The sequence below is a fragment of the Solanum lycopersicum genome, chromosome 3 (assembly GCF_036512215.1).
Source record: "Solanum lycopersicum chromosome 3, SLM_r2.1".
NCBI classification, from domain to species: Eukaryota; Viridiplantae; Streptophyta; class Magnoliopsida; order Solanales; family Solanaceae; genus Solanum; species Solanum lycopersicum.
The window spans coordinates 63,022,555-63,038,889 of NC_090802.1; the positions used below are offsets into that span (position 1 = coordinate 63,022,555).

The 16,335-nt window shown below is 32.8% G+C and overlaps 2 protein-coding genes across 2 annotated transcripts; one reads left to right on the plus strand and one right to left on the minus strand.

Moving 5' to 3' along the window:
* The first annotated feature begins 1,862 nt into the window (after positions 1 to 1,862).
* LOC101246519 (metal transporter Nramp1) lies at positions 1,863 to 10,881 on the plus strand. Its single transcript, XM_004235892.5, has 14 exons — positions 1,863 to 1,986; positions 2,363 to 2,485; positions 3,863 to 3,941; positions 4,026 to 4,066; positions 4,162 to 4,240; positions 4,327 to 4,431; positions 4,875 to 4,984; positions 7,280 to 7,461; positions 7,546 to 7,615; positions 8,094 to 8,267; positions 8,388 to 8,492; positions 8,918 to 9,049; positions 9,659 to 9,754; positions 10,343 to 10,881. The coding sequence occupies exons 2-14, from the start codon at positions 2,372 to 2,374 to the stop codon at positions 10,655 to 10,657; spliced, it is 1,602 nt and encodes a 533-aa protein (XP_004235940.2). The 5' UTR covers positions 1,863 to 1,986; positions 2,363 to 2,371; the 3' UTR covers positions 10,658 to 10,881.
* A 2,640-nt stretch (positions 10,882 to 13,521) lies between these two features.
* Positions 13,522 to 15,894, minus strand: CCR2 (cinnamoyl-CoA reductase). The gene is made up of 5 exons (NM_001247368.1): positions 15,774 to 15,894; positions 15,533 to 15,687; positions 14,643 to 14,828; positions 14,210 to 14,562; positions 13,522 to 13,705 (listed from the first exon to the last, which is right to left on the minus strand). The coding sequence occupies exons 1-5, from the start codon at positions 15,892 to 15,894 to the stop codon at positions 13,522 to 13,524; spliced, it is 999 nt and encodes a 332-aa protein (NP_001234297.1).
* Positions 15,895 to 16,335: the final 441 nt, after the last annotated feature.

The following is a 16,335-nucleotide window of genomic DNA, read 5'->3' on the forward strand; positions in this document are numbered from 1 at the left end:
ATTGTAAAAAATTACAATAAATAGTACTTTTCATATAGTTTTTAAATAACTAAATTTTTGTTTAAAAATCGAATTAATGTAATCTAATATAACTTTAAAAATAAGTCAAATTGACTTTCGAAAAGCATAACATGACAAATAAAAGTGAATAACGAGAGTAATAGTTTTGCTAACATTTAATTAGGTATTTTTTCATCATATTATTCTAAAACTATAATACTTTTCACATAATATTTGAATTTTAATTATTTTTCATTTAAAATATCATAAATGATATAATCTAAGTTAATCAAAGCGACTTTTAAAAAAACGCAACATAATATAAAATATTTCAAAATTATTATTTTCATTCCGCGAATCAAATAAAGGATTAATTACCAACAGGCAAGAGTTTTTGATCAAAATGAGCTATTTTAAAAATCAATTTACCTAATTAATATATTTTTAATTTTTTTTACAAAAATAGTATAAACGTACTTTATGATAACGTTTTAGGATATTTTCATTATAAAAATTCAACGGACAAAAAGTTAATGGGTTGACGACGTTAAACGCATAAACGTAACTGTGAGTAACGTTTTAGGTGTAAAACGTTACTCAAGAGTACGTTTTTGGAGAATCCAATCACGGGCCACTGACTCCAATCTTGCAAAGGCGGAGTCAAATTATTCAACTGCAAAACGTTACTATGAGTAACGTTTTGCACCTAAAATGTTACTTTGACTTCCGTTTCTTAAGAATCTAATCACGGGCCTTCGACTTCTGCAAATGTAGAATATATTTAGCTATAAAACGTTACTCACAGTGACATTTTACCTTAAAAACGTTGCTTTCAATTACAACACTCCGTTAAAGTCATATTCCTCAATTTTTTAAACTGACCAAAGTGATTATAAATAAATGTTGTTGTAATATTTTGCATGTTCAAATATAATTTAGCAAAAATTTTCGTTGTGTGGTTCATTTTAAAAATAATATTCACAAAATTTCATCGAGTATGATACATTTAAATGTCTGTCATATTGATGTTAATCCAATTAATATTTTTATATAACATTATAAATCATATAAATAAAATCAAAGATTTTCATAATACCAATTGCATGTAAATTGAACTGTTGAAAGTATATATATAGGTACGCGTTTCATAATACCAATTGCATGTAAATCAAAGGTTGTGAATATTATTTTTAAAATGGACCACACAAGGAAAAATTTTGTTGAATTATATTTGAACATGCAAAATATTACAACAACATTTATTTATAATCATTTTGATCAGTTTGAAAAATTGAGGAATATGACTTTAACAGAGTGTTGTAATTGAAAGCAACGTTTTTAAGGTAAAACGTCACTGTGAGAAACGTTTTATAGCTAAATATATTCTACATTTGCAGAAGTCGAAGGCCCTTGATTAGATTCTTAAGAAACGGGAGTCAAAGTAACATTTTAGGTGTAAAACGTTACTTGTAGTAACGTTTTACAGTTGAATGATTTGACTCCACCTTTGCAGGATTGGAGTCAGTGGCCCATGATTGGATTCTCCAAAAACGTACTCTTGAGTAACGTTTTACACCTAAAACGTTACTCATAGGTACGTTTATGTATTTAACGTCGTCAACCCGTTAGCTTTTTGTCTGTTGAATTTTTATAATGAAAATATTCTAAAACGTTATCATAAAGTACGTTTATACTAATTTTGTAAAAAAAATTAAAAACATATTATTTTAGTGAATTGATTTTTAAAATAGCTTATTTTGGTCAAAAACTCAACAGCCAACAACCAACCGAGTAGAGAGAGAGAGGAAGAATCTAATCTTCTAACAAGTCTTAATTTAACAAAAAAAAAAAAGAGTATTAAAAGACTTTTCACTTTCTTTTATATTTATAAATAAAGATGGCGAAGAATTTAGGACAAAAAATAAACTGAAGCTCACAAAAAAAACTAAAACTCGCGTTTTCTTTCTCTCCTCTCTGCAGCATCAGGTATTTTTTCATTACATTCATCTCTCAAATTGGTGTTTTTTTGCTCATTCTCAGTCATTTTTCAGTTTCGATTTCTCATTGGATCTGAAATTCCCCTATTTACAGCCTATTATTAGTATTTTTTAGTAGTTTATAATCCGGTTTTTTCTCGTTCATACGTGAACCCATGCTCCTTTCTCTACGCCATATATTGTAGTAATGTGTTGTTTTTTTTTATATAAATAAAATACTTAATTATAAATGAGTGAGGATCTATAAATTTAACTTTATATGTTAAATCCATTTTTTTTGGTAATAGTACATTCATTCGGTTGAAATTGTATATATACTTTATAGCAGTTGAATATTTTTGTAATAGATGATTTTTACTGTGAAGGGTGAGAAGATGGCGGCGAACTCGTCCCCACAACCGCAGTTTATGACAAGCCCTGCAAATAAGAACCATTCGAATCAGCCATTAATTGATGATATTGAATATGATCAAATTGTTGTACCCGATGTCAGTTTTCTCTCCATCTTTTTTCTCACTCGCACTGTATTTTGTGTCCTTTTCTGCTTTTTTCTTTTTTGTCTTATGTTAATTTAACTTTTTTATTATTATTTTATTTGATATAATAAGCTAGTGTATTTTGTTCGGCTAAATCTGTCCCACAACTTCAAGTTTATGAAATCACAATTTTTTTAAAAATTGTTTCAAACTAGAGCTAAATATGTTTAATTCTTCGAATTAATAAATCTGTCATATACTACTGTCAACTAGAGCTATGAACATGTAATGTTTATTAGAGAAAATCGAGTTATTATTACTTTTTTTTTAATATAGATATATTTTTTTATTTTATTTTTGTATTGTGAGTTTAATTTTTGACTTCAGATGTTGGATATTTCCTTTAATTTTTTAGTTTGCTTAGTTTTGAGAAAAATTGTGAGACTGGTAGATGAAAAATTGGATCTAATTTTAAGTTGGAAAGTTTGGGTTTCGTGATTTTCTTTTAAGTACCTGTGTGTGTTCTCGTGGATCCAACAATTAGGTTCGTAGATTTGTGGTTCTTGCCTAAAGCAACTATCTTTGGTGTATATATAAGATTTCGAAACCACTTTTGTTATATTATTTCTGAGTTAGCCATTTATTTTTATCTGTTTGTTACTCTGTTTTAGCTATTAGTCAATTACCAGCTCCAAAAGGTTTTACAGTTATCTGACTTCTCTCTCCTATATTTTTTTTTAAATGATACTTTACTTCCATAATTCATGTGTTATTTTGTAGCTACTAACGGTTCGTAGTTATTTATTACTTAGTCGAGGCGGATGAGTTCATTTTTTTTTAAAGATTCTTAGTATTTACTTGATATGATTATAAAAGTTTTGAGTTCACATCTATTATTTGTTTATAATTTTATTGAATTTTTATTCAAATTTATGCTCCGATTTCAAAGTATTGGGTTTAGTTGAACCTGGTACCGCAAGGGTGGATGTACCCATGCTACTGAACTCACTGATAAAGGACCTCTCAATTTGAAGATGAGCATGTACAAAATCTGGTTCATTGTGACAATGTGTGGCTAGATTTTACTGGAGTATCTGTCATAATTCGTTTGAGCTCGTTTTGAATGTGGAACTTCTGACTTTACTACCCGCCAATGTGATGAGTAATCGGTTGAGTGATTTTGTTTCTTATATAACGGAGAATGAAAGCTGGTAATACTAACTTCTGTAACACGTTGTCTCCCCTCATAACATGTCTAGCTCTTCAAAGTATCTGTGCTACTATTATTCATCAGTTACAGCTGGAATACAGTTCTTTATTTTAGTTGGAGTAAGTTTTTATGTGAAATTCCTGGTGTGAATTGATTAATGTATGTTCTTATATTTGCAGAAGAAAAGCTGGAAGAACATATTCTCATATATTGGCCCTGGTTTCCTTGTTTCTATTGCCTATATCGATCCTGGAAATTGTAAGTCTTGGTAATGAATTGGATTTACTGATCACATTTACTTGTGCGTGTAACTGTTTTATCTCTGAACAATGTGTCTTGCAGTTCAAACTGATTTACAAGCTGGGGCTCAGTACAAATATGGGGTGTGTATCTGCTTTGCTCTGTTCTTCTTAATCTAGTATGCATGTGTCTAGAGTAAATTTGCAATTATCTAACAAAACTTGTACATGTTCCACAGTTGCTTTGGATAATTTTACTGGCGTCCTTTGCCGCTCTTGTGATCCAATCCCTGGCAGCAAATCTTGGGGTTGTTACAGGTTCATGATTTTTGATTATTCGATCTTCTTATCATTCTAAAAAGCATAAGAGTGATGATATCGATGTACTCCTGGCTTCATTGCAGGAAAGCATCTAGCGGAGCATTGTAGAAAGGAGTATGCAAAGGTGCCAAATTTCATCTTATGGGTCATAGCTGAAATTGCTATTGTGGCGTGTGATATTCCTGAGGGTAAGTCATAAGTGTTCCTCGACAAGTGAAGACTTCAAATCTTTCTTGATACTATCTCCTAAGAGACATCTATCTTTTCAAAGCAAGCTTAGTAGTAAGAGGTTTAATATAGTCCTGTCAGCTCTACCTTGGTTTGTAACAAGTTTGTTCGTCACTTATTATGCAGCATGCATGAGACAATGTGTAATTAGAACGTGCAAACTTCAAATAATCAAGGAAAAGGAGAATACTCTCTCATGCTGAAGTTAATTAAACTATTTTCTTCAGCTATAGCAATGACAGAATTAACTTGCACAACATACGTCGATTCTATACTACCTGTGCTGCAAAATTAGTTGTAGATTATCAAAAGCTAGATAGAACTGAATAGCTTAGGGTTTTCATGTTGAAGTTGAACTTCTGTTGAGTTTTTTCTTAATTCCAATGTTCTTTCAATTGTTCAGTCATTGGGACAGCGTTTGCTTTAAACATGCTCTTCAAAATACCAATATGGTGTGGCGTGCTTATCACAGGGCTGAGTACCTTGACTCTACTTCTATTGCAACAATATGGGGTATGTTTGTATCATTCACTTTGAAAACCTATGCTTGAATAAATTGGTTATGAATGGTCAACAGTTATTGGAACAGAGAGTCTATCTATCTATATATTTAAAAACACGAAGCTCCTAAGAGAAATGTCGTTCGCCTTCTTTACCTTGTCAAAGACAATCTTTTCTTATCGAACTAGGTATGAATTCTTAATATTTAGTACTTCAAATTGTACATTAACTCTTTTTTAAAATAGTAGTCTAATTTTTTTATTCTCCAAAAAATGGAACCATTTTTTCAGAAATTAAGTTGACAGTGATCTATCGATTCTAATTACGCGATAATTAGAAAACAGTTTTATATGCCTTTTTTTTGGCAATTAATTGACATTTATTATAGTCACCAGTAAATATTTACAAAATCAATCAAACCTGTTTGCTCATCACAAATATCCAGTGCAACTATACAAGTCCACCAATACACTCGGTTTACTATGCTATAGAAGGAATATGAGTAATGAGTTTCGCCTTTCTCCTAACTCGTATGCACATGTTTGTTTTTAGCTCATGTGCCACTGCTTCCTTATTCCTGTTCTTTTTGTTGAAAATTCTGGCATTTCTTTCCCCTCATGTACCATGTACCACAGCTACGAAGCATGCCTTGAGCAGAGCCTTTCTTGGGGTTCTTGACTTGCATGTTTGTTGTATCCAGCAGCATTCTTGTTCCCACGTCAGTATGGTCCTTTGCCAGTGCAACCAAAGTAGTATTCCTTCCCACACTTCAGTGTAATACACACAGTCAGAATAGGTGAGGCAAGGTCTCAAGGTGACATCCACATAAAACACAATCTCCAGTAATTTGCATGTTCCATTTGAGTAAGACATCCTTGGTTCTCAATCTTCCATGAAGTGCTACCCATGACGTAAACACTTGTTTGGGGCAGGCAACCGAGTGACAAACTAGGCTTCTCCATTCTACATTAGCTACATCTCCTCTAATTCTTTTATATGCCTCTGAAATGTGGATGCCCAAAACTTCCTCATATTTGGTATCGTCCTCACCATCCATGATGATTGTTTAGGAAGGTCCACAGTAAAACCATTTCGCCTTTTTATGCAGTACGTGTGGATCCAGGTGATCCAGAGTTTTTCCTTCTGTTGACTTAAAGCCCAAAGTAATTTGCAAAGTGCTGCTTGATTCTAGATTCACATATTGATGATGTTCAGTCCTCCCATTTCTTTGGTAAGCATATTTTATCCCATGCCATAAGAGCTCACTTGATGATTTGTGCTTCTCCTGACCATAAGTAGCTTCTACATTGCAGTCTCTACTTGTTTAATAATCTTCTGGGGAGCAGAAATAGTTGTGACCAATAAGCTTGCACTTCCATCAAGACTGCTCTAATTAGCTGAATTCTTCTGGCATATAAGACCCTTCTAGCCATCCATGAAGTAATTTTAGCAGTTATCCATCAATTATCTTCGGTGAGTTGTAGGATAAAGGCATACCCGTGGTGGCAGTATGGTTCAATGTGACCAGGCTGTTCCAAGTTTTCTCCCCATCTGTATTTGCATCTTCCCCCAAATTTAGTTGTTGAGCAACTCCTTTCTTAGGACCTGAAGGTTGGGTTTCTGGCTCATCTTCCTGCACCCCTTGGGTAATTTCCTTCATGTTTCCATAGCTTGTGGATCCAGATTCAATAACACCCTAACCCAATATAACTTCTCTGAATACGTACAATAGAGATTTCTCAGTACTCATCCCATTTCCTCGATTGTGTATAAGTGATTCCTCATCTACTGGAGTTCCCCTTATTTCGGTCGCAGTGATTGAGGGACTCAACTCGAAACCACTGTCTATCTTTTACCCCGCAGAAGGGGCACGTGCCGTAGCCTTTGCATCGATCAGCACATCTTTTTGTGGCCTACCTCGACCTCTTTTCGCCATGAGAATGGGTTTTGGTGCAAGTTTGCAAAGGGAGCTATCGTGCACCGAGAGCATTGTTTCCACGAAATTTTGAAGTTAAGTTACTATACAACTAATTTAAGTTAAGTCATCATTATGTTCAAATTAAACATATTAGATTTAGCTACAGTGGCAATATAATGACATTTTCATCATTTGAATTTTTTTTGCATTTATTTTAATTTTAGCATTATTTTTCAAAAAATCAGTTTGTTTTGTTTATCTATTTTTTTATTGATTAACGTGGTACACATGTGCAACACACGTAGATTAAAACTAGTTTAAAACAAATGTCTTTGTATCTATCCTTCTGTCATTTATTCATCTGACAATGAAGTGTACTAACATTATAGGTTCGGACACTTGAATTCTTTATTGCGTTCCTGGTACTTACCGTAGCAGTATGCTTCTTTGTGGAGCTTGGATATGCAAAACCGGACTCCTCAGAAGTTCTCCAGGGGCTTTTCGTTCCTCAACTCAAAGGGACTGGTGCTACTAAGCTTGCTATTTCACTTCTGGGTGCTATGGTTATGCCGTAAGTGTATATGGATGTTCTCTGTATTTTTTTTTTGGATAATCATTTTACTATTGTCATGCTGATAATTTTCACTTTCTGCAGCCACAATCTTTTCCTCCATTCAGCCCTGGTGCTTTCCAGGAAAATTCCTCGATCCGTCAATGGCATCAAAGTATGTTTAATAATGAAAAACCTCCTCATGCACGCATATCAACTTAAGAAAAGAAAACAAAGAGAAAATTTGACTATCCTATGCTTGTTGATGTTAGCTACGAATCAAGTAGCATCATTTTATCGTTGATGCTTATGCTCATACTATGTTACTATAAACTCATGTTGTCATTTTGTTTGGAGTATCTTCTCATACCCAAATTTATCTCAATAATTTATTAGTTCAATTATTGTGTGGTTGTCAATCCCGAGTAAGATGGTCAGCGACCTTCGTACACGACGTGGTTGACTTAAAAGATAGTTCATTTCTGGTTCTCCTTTTTCTTTAGTTTCTGTAAAATTAAAGGATTATTTTGGGTTCAGATTGGAACGCCCTAAACTAATTGATGTCCTAATCTTTCTTTTTATTTTGAATTTAGGATTATGTTATAACCTACAGGTGTGCAAGTTTTGACATAATTAGTAAAATAATTTCGCAGGAGGCATGCAGATATTATCTGATCGAAAGTGGTCTGGCTTTGATGGTGGCATTTCTTATTAATGTATCAGTTATCTCAGTAACTGGTGCTGTCTGCAATTCCCCTTCTATGAGCCCAGATGATCAGGAGAAGTGTCAGGACTTAGACTTGAACAAAGCCTCTTTTTTACTCAAAGTAGGTGACACCATACTACAACATCATTGAGATTCAATTATGCAAAGCTATGTTTTTTCATTCATGTTATGATGTTTTAAATCTTAATGACGATGTTCCTTTTTACGTTACTACTTACAGAATGTTTTAGGCAACTGGAGTTCCAAGCTATTTGCAATTGCTTTACTAGCATCAGGGCAGAGTTCAACTATAACTGGGACATACGCTGGGCAATACGTTATGCAGGTAATCAAATGCTATATCATTTTGTCTTATAATTTCTCATGTTCTTTTTGACATTTAAAAAACATAACTAGATCACCTGTATTTGTTAAGATCTAAGACAAAAGCATTTGGGATAAACACATTTCATAGAGACCAATTTCTTAATTTATCAAAGAACATGAGAATATACTTCTTACTGTTTCCTAAAACTAAGGGTGTAATGAGGTTCTATAATCTATAATTGTTAGGTAAAATCGAATTAGTGTTCTGTTTTGATAATCTGTGTAGGTTTATTCAAAATTGGTTCTTGATTGGTGGACCTTCATGATTAGTTTAGGTTAAATGTAAAACCAAACCTCTTCCTTTATCTTGTGCAAGAGAGCCACAGTGAATGTCAAATATGTTTTCAAAGTTGTGCAACTAATATTTGTTTTATTGTTCTGTAGGGTTTTCTTGATTTGCGACTGAAGCCATGGATTAGGAACTTCTTAACTCGATGCTTAGCCATAGTTCCAAGTTTAGTTGTTTCACTCATTGGAGGCTCTGGTGGGGCTGGAAACTTGATCATTATTGCTTCGGTAAAGTATCTGTACTTAAGCTTTTTGTACAGTTATAGAACACTAGCTGGTATGAAATTGGATAATCTAAACTTGACAAGTGGACTGACTGTTGGGGTCTTCCACTTGCGTGAACTAGGTCTATGTATTCTATACCCCCAAAATGTTAAGAGGTCGTTTGAGTCCTCCACCATTTATGCTGAGCTCTTTGTTTATATGTAACAACAGTTGAAAATAAATTGACCTTATTATATGGATTATTCATGAGTTTGATAAATAACAATAAAAAATTGATATCCTTAAAAGGACCATGGACTTGCTTAGAGGAGTGGAACATTAAACACATGCATATTTGAATTGGCACAACCCAGTTGTCATTTTCTAGATATTTCTAGTCTTACCATACAAATATAGGTGCAGATTCTTATTTGGGATACATAATTGCTATATCGGGGTACACTTGGTACTCACTTTAGTTAAGAACATTGACATTAAAAGTTTATTGCTAATAATACAAACATGATACATAACTGAGGTCTCATTTTTAATATGGTTGACAAAATTTTCATGAGAAGTTCTTATTCTAGATTGTTAAATATTAATCCAAATATCTTATCTGTTATTCTGCAGATGATCCTATCTTTTGAGCTCCCCTTTGCTCTGATTCCATTGCTCAAATTCACAAGCAGTAAGACCAAGATGGGTTCACACGCAAATCCAGTTGCGGTGAGAGATCTTCTAGCTTATTTAATTTTTGCATACTATTGTTGCACCAATGAGAATACAGGAGTTTCATGTGTAAAAAACTAAAAATACTGATGAAACAAATGTAGCTTACTTAATGATGCAACAACTAATTCCAAGAGCACCTGATTTTACAGTATCAAGTTTGGGTCAACTGTAGCAGGTCCTTAGTCTCTAATAGTATAGAACTCTTGCTCTCTTGATTAGGATAGTCGACTTTCTGATACAAAACCTGCATGCAAAAAGTTAAATTCATTCTATCAACAGTTGCATAGCATCAAACTGAAACACATTGGGTAACAATAAAGGAGTTTGGGAGTTCAAAAGGTACGACAATGGGCTTCCCTTTCTTTGCATAATTAGCTTAGGCCGTAATACCCAATCACCTTTCTTGTTAGTAGTTTGAAAATCGTTTATGTGTATATTCCACAACACGTTTCTATGCCTATGACTTGGCCAAAAAGTTCTCTCTGCGTTCTTGGTTTGCTTTCTTATCTCGATTACTAGCAACACTGTCCAACCTTTGTTCCACATTGACTGATCAATTTTTTCCGCTACAACTTTTTACAGGTTTCAGCAGCTACCTGGGTTATTGGTACACTAATCATGGGAATAAATATATACTATTTAGCAGAAAAGTTAATTACCTCTATCAAGGATGGCCATTTAGGAAAGGCGTCTAAAGTTCTTTGTGGACTGTTAGGTGCCTCATGTTTGTTAGGTTATCTGAGCAGTATCTTATACTTGGCTTTCCGGAGAAATAAGGAAGGCACACATCTTCTGGCGCTTACAGGGCAAGAAGGTTTACAAGTTTCTGAATTGAACAATCTACCTAGAGAAGACATTTTACGTATGCAGTTGCCTCAGCAGAGGACCACTAATTGACATGTTTACTGAAGGGTTAAATGTAAACAGATACTGTGTGCAATTCAGTTAGAACTCGTATCGTCTTAACCTGTTTTCATAGGCATTATTGCCAATGATCCAGTGTTGTAATGTTAGAGAATTAGTTTGAAATGATGAGAATCCCATATAGACTTTCTATATAAGAGAGAACTGCTTATGCCTCCTGGAAGGCCATATATGAAAATTAAATTAGCTGTTATCTACATTTCCTTGATCTTTAGTTTTATCTATATTTCCTTAATCTTAGTTGGTTGTTAATCATGTTTAAGGAATGTTTTCTGATGAGAAATTTAATGTTAATATGTCTCGTTAGCTCTATCATCTATGTTCCCTTAGCATGTTTGACCAAAACAATCGGTGGATCGTTGGTGGGGTCTTGACTAATTCATATTCGAGTCGTGTATGAAAAAATTTAATTGGATTCCAAAGAGGGCTGAGGAAGTCCCTTTCCCCCAAATTAATCTTTGGTACGCCATTTCAACTTTGATGAATAGTAATGATGATTGTAACACAAAACAATAAGAGTTAGAAAAGTCCTAATTTCATTTTACTTGTTTGGATTATCTGTGTGTACACAAAAAATTAATTACCATCTTTCATTTTTCTAACAATTAATTGGCCAAAGCTCTGTTTAATATATGAGGCTCTGCTAGTTCTGAGTTTTCAACTTAATTATCTCCTCCTCATGTTAGTTCTTTTTTAGTTGACATTCCTAAGGTTCTAATAAGTGATTGTCAATTCTGCCTAAAAGTCTTTTTTTTTTTTGTGGTAATTTAATGAAGTCTAAAGTCTTGCTAATGTAGATAAGACTAACTAGAATAGACTGATTAATCCACATAGTGACAAACTCCAATTGAAAGGAACCACATTTAAGCTAGATAGAAATAGGGGTAAGCACTATTTGAGTTAAATTGAAAAATTAAGTAAGTTAAATCGAATTCTAATTTGGATTGGATTTTGGATTTATTATTTACTTTGTTTAGATTTTTGGTTTGATATCGGATTAGAGAAATGAAAATCGAAAAACCAAAAAAACAAATTTATATAAATAAAAAAAAGTATACTTTTAATATATGATTAGTTTTTAGTTATTTTTATTATGATTAGTTTATTTTTGGACATCTATAATTGATATATTTTTAAGTATTGTGTTTTACATTTTACTTGTGATTTATATTAAATAGTATATTTAAAATTGCATATTGACATAGCCGATTAACCAAATTGAAAAAATCCAGAATAAAAAAGAGAAAAACCAAACCAAATCTATTTTGATTTGAATTGAGTTACACTTTTTCAAATCAAAAATCAAAAAATTCAAATTGAATAAGTATAAAATCAAACTGAAAAATCGAATGCACGCCCCTAACTGGAAAGGTGCATAGGCAACCCATTTCTTAAACAATAATTTTTGCAGCATCAATCACTTAATGATCCTAATGTGTCATGTGTATGTGGAAGTGAGTGATTTTCGTTTTTGATAGCATACAAGAGCAAAGAAAAAGTGAAAAAAAAAACAATTAGTTTCTTGTAACTTTAAATGTAATAAACAACAAAGATTGTAATTTATGGTGTTAATAGGAACTTTAACATATAATTTTAAGTAGGGGTGTACAAGATCGGGTTGATATGGGTTTTTTAAAAATCAAATCAAATTAATTATGTCGGATTTTTGAATTTATAAATCAAACCAAATCAATAAAATTTGGATTTTTCAACTTCAGATTTTTCGAATTTCTTTGATAATGTATTCATACAAACATATAATTTACTTGTACCTAAAATATTTCTTTAATCCTATCAAAATGCAACTAGCTAAATTATTTTTCGAGAAAATAACCAAAAATATGATATGATTAATGACACTAAAATATCCAACAACAAGAAGAAAAATCGCGTAAAACAAATATTGCAAATTAATAAGCTATAATGAAATTGATCATAATTTAAAGTACTAAATCATGCTAAAATAAGTTTAGTAAGTATTAGTTACATGACTAAATATTAAAAGAAAGTAAAATTAAATCATGTATTTTAATTGTCCAAATCTATGTAAAACTAAAAAACAAATATTCAATATTATTTTTATTCTTATTGTTGAATTGATTTCTTTTTGCATTAGTACTAATTTTATTTTTATGTTAAGAATTCTATCTTTCAAACATGAAATAAATATATTAAAAGATAAAAATTATGAAAAATTATAAGATATATTTAAAAATTACATCAAATAAGTATTATTACATATAAAATAAAATTTTAATTATATATATATAATATCAGATTGATTTGATTTTCGGTTGATTTTTTTAAGTTGAAACCAAATTAACCCAAATATAATCGGATTTCTTTTTTCAAACTCAAACCAAATCAAATCAAACCACCAGTCACTTTCAAATTTGTTAGAGTAGGTTATATAAATCCATTTTTTTTCTAATATAAAAGTTGGTAATTGCATGCATGTATGATATAATATAAATGCAACGATCCCAATTGAACTTTAAATCTCAATTAGTTGATACTACATGCATAAGGACAAATCATAACTGTACTGTATGTAGACTTCAAAGTGATAATACATTGACAATATTAAAAAAAAAAAAAATCTAAAAGTTAACTTCACATTGTTATTGTTAAAGAAATATGAGAATATATATTTGGATTTTTTTTTCTTTCTAAGTAAATTTTTTTTTGAAACACAAAATTAGGAACACTACAAACATTTCATAAGCACACGCAGTAGCTCTTTTTTTTTATTTTAATTTGGTACAAAAAAGAGGGAAGCCTTTTAACATTAATAATCGTCCCTTAATACCAGTTAATTAAGAGCTAATTAATTATAATTAAGAGTGAATTTTAATAGGTTCATCATTTTGAGTAGGAACTGGAAGGTGACCCTTCTCCTGCAGACTCTTCACTGTCTCATATAAGCATTGTTTCACTGGCGTAAACTCCAAACCCAAGTCCTTTAGCTTTTGGTTCGTGAATATGTACGGTTTTGCCCTTGGCCTCGTTTCATCCGAGCACCTGAACATATGATAATTATGATCATCAAACGTGATTAATTACTAATCATTACATATCAATTTCAGTTTAATAATCGTTAGAGATGATTATTAAAATTACTTAAAAAAGCATGTCCCCTCCCACCATTGTTGACACTAAAGATGTCTGGGACCGGGACCAGACAAGATTTTGATGTTTTTGTAGGTAAAGGCAAATTCAGGTCGAGAAATCTTGTTAGAAACATACTTGGATGTTTGTAAATGGGTACTTTTATTATTGTTTCTAGCATCAATACATAGTCAAATTCTTTAATAAAAGTATATATTATACGATTTTGGTTGTCGGGTAATCTACTAACACATCACTCCTTCAAACAAAAGAAATTTAAAAAAGAACTACATTATCTAAGCGCTCGTCCTGTTTAGCTACAAAAGCTGTCTGGTTTCTTTTTGTACTGCGCGTGTGTATATATATGTTTCAAATAATGATAAAAATTTTGCTGAAAGATTTGGTAAGTAAAATTACTTGGTGGGGATTGGATACTCCGGGAAGAATTTGGCGAGAATTTCAACCACATCACCGCGATGAAGCACGCGCTCCGCGCAGATATAGCGGCCAGATGCAGAAGGAGCTTCGTAGAGAAGTATGTGGGCTAGTGCCACATCCTTAACATGAACATACGCCTGAATTGAATTGGCATATGTTTTAGCAGATCCAGTTAGGTACTTTAGTATGTGAAGAACACTGGCATTCACTGTTGGTTGAAGCAGTGGTCCAAGCACCAAAACTGGATTAATCACAACCAAATCCACTCCCTTTTCCCTTGCCTCATCCCGCGCTGTCTTTTCCGCCACTGTCTTCCCATAGCAGTACCAATTCTGCATAAACATATCAAGTAAATTGACATTATCACTATCAATTGTCACTATCATTTTTCCAATTTGAGGTACTAGCGGACCTTAGTATTCTTGCAGTAGTCAAGATCACTCCAGCAAGTCTCGTCCACAACTTTATCAGGGGCCCGGTTGGGGTCCATGTATACTGTACCAATTGAAGAAGTAAACACAACTCTGCGAACTTTGGTTTCTGCTGCTGCTGTTATCACATTCTTGGTCCCAATAACTGCTGGCTCCACCATTTGTTCCTTCACCATTTATCAACCAAAAACACCACAAATAGTGTAAAAAAGAATATATTTCAATTTGCATGCAGAGTGATCCAAATCATATTCAACGAAAAATACGGTTCATGTATAAGATTTAAATTAATTTTACTATATGGTAAATCATAGAATATTCTTCGGTTCCTTTCGATATTTATTTGCGAAAAATTTTAACTCCGGCGCGCTCGAGGCATGTATTAGTAGTTAGTGGAACTAAAAGCTGAAACAACTTTGCTAGTGCGTCTTCGATGTGTCAGCTGATGATCAATTATGGTTACAGACGTGGGCCCCCAATTTACGTAACAGATCGAGATCCTTCCTTTTTCTTTTCTTTAGTTAATTTTTTAAAATATACTGTACGCCATATTTCAGTCTCTTCCATCCCTGTTCTTTTCGATAAATCTCAATCAACCACTAACAGAAAATGAAAGGAAGAATCCCAGAGCACTAGACTAGAGAGCTAATTGGCTCTAAACAATCCCGTGAAGCAATTCTAATGGCTTTAATTCTAAATAGTAGTACTATTTTGTGATTTTCCTTATTTTAAACAATAATAATATATCTAGTGAAATCAGATAGTATACGCAGATCTCACCATGACTACTTTGTGCGGGTAAATAGACTGTTTTCAAAAGCTCAAATGCTTACATTTAAACCAAAAAAAAAAGAAAAACATGAATGCTTACTGGATCATCAGTGACAGGGGAGGCGGTGTGGAAAACTCCGTCACAGCCATAAATTGCTTCTCTCAAACTCTGATAGTCTAGAAGATCAGCTCTCAACAGAATCAGTCTCTCCTTTGCACCTTCAAGTTCCTTCAGGTGACCATTTTTGGAATCATCTGCGCACATTTTTACAATAATTTTTTTTTGAATCAATTGGGAAATGCATCATGAATTTTGCACAAAAATTAAATGTTAATTTTACCAGGGTTTCTAACGGTTCCTCTGACAGTGTAGCCTTTTTCTAGAAGGAGTTTAACGAGCCAAGAGGCAATGAAACCGCCGGCGCCGGTGACACAAACAACTTTGCCGGATTCTGATGGCATGCTTACTTTTGTTGCCGGTGGAATAAATTGTGAAGAGAAAATAATAGGAAAAAGAAATAGCGAGTGATCTCAAGTTAATGGAAAGAGAGAAAATGGAGAGTTTATATAGAGTTGGAAAAGCAAAAGCCAAATATTCACAAACGTACCTACTACTACAGACAGTAAATATTCTTTCCTTAGCCCCTCAGACAGTTATAAGTTATTTTCGATATATTCTCGATTTATCATAGCATCTTCATATATATGTACATGCTAAAGCCCTGTTTTTATTAATTGAAATTAATTTAATTTCAATAATGAATTGATTAAAAGATGATTAGTTTAAATTCATACAAGGAGACTGTATAATTATTTTTCATTTGACGTGAAACTATTCAAACTACGTCCCATTTTCCAAAGAATATGAGATTTGCAAAGGCTCTTCAGATAACAATCAGTCTC

Coding starts and splice junctions, on each gene's coding strand:
- LOC101246519 (XM_004235892.5), top strand. CDS start 2,372: ATGGCGGCGAACTCGTCCCCACAACCGCAGTTTATGACAAGCCCTGCA. Junction 2,486..3,862: donor ATCAAATTGTTGTACCCGAT/GTCAGTTTTCTC, acceptor TTATATTTGCAG/AAGAAAAGCTGGAAGAACAT. Junction 8,493..8,917: donor CTGGGCAATACGTTATGCAG/GTAATCAAATGC, acceptor ATTGTTCTGTAG/GGTTTTCTTGATTTGCGACT.
- CCR2 (NM_001247368.1), bottom strand. CDS start 15,894: ATGCCATCAGAATCCGGCAAAGTTGTTTGTGTCACCGGCGCCGGCGGT. Junction 14,829..15,532: donor CCCCTGTCACTGATGATCCA/GTAAGCATTCAT, acceptor TAAATGGTGAAG/GAACAAATGGTGGAGCCAGC. Junction 14,563..14,642: donor ACTACTGCAAGAATACTAAG/GTCCGCTAGTAC, acceptor ATGTTTATGCAG/AATTGGTACTGCTATGGGAA.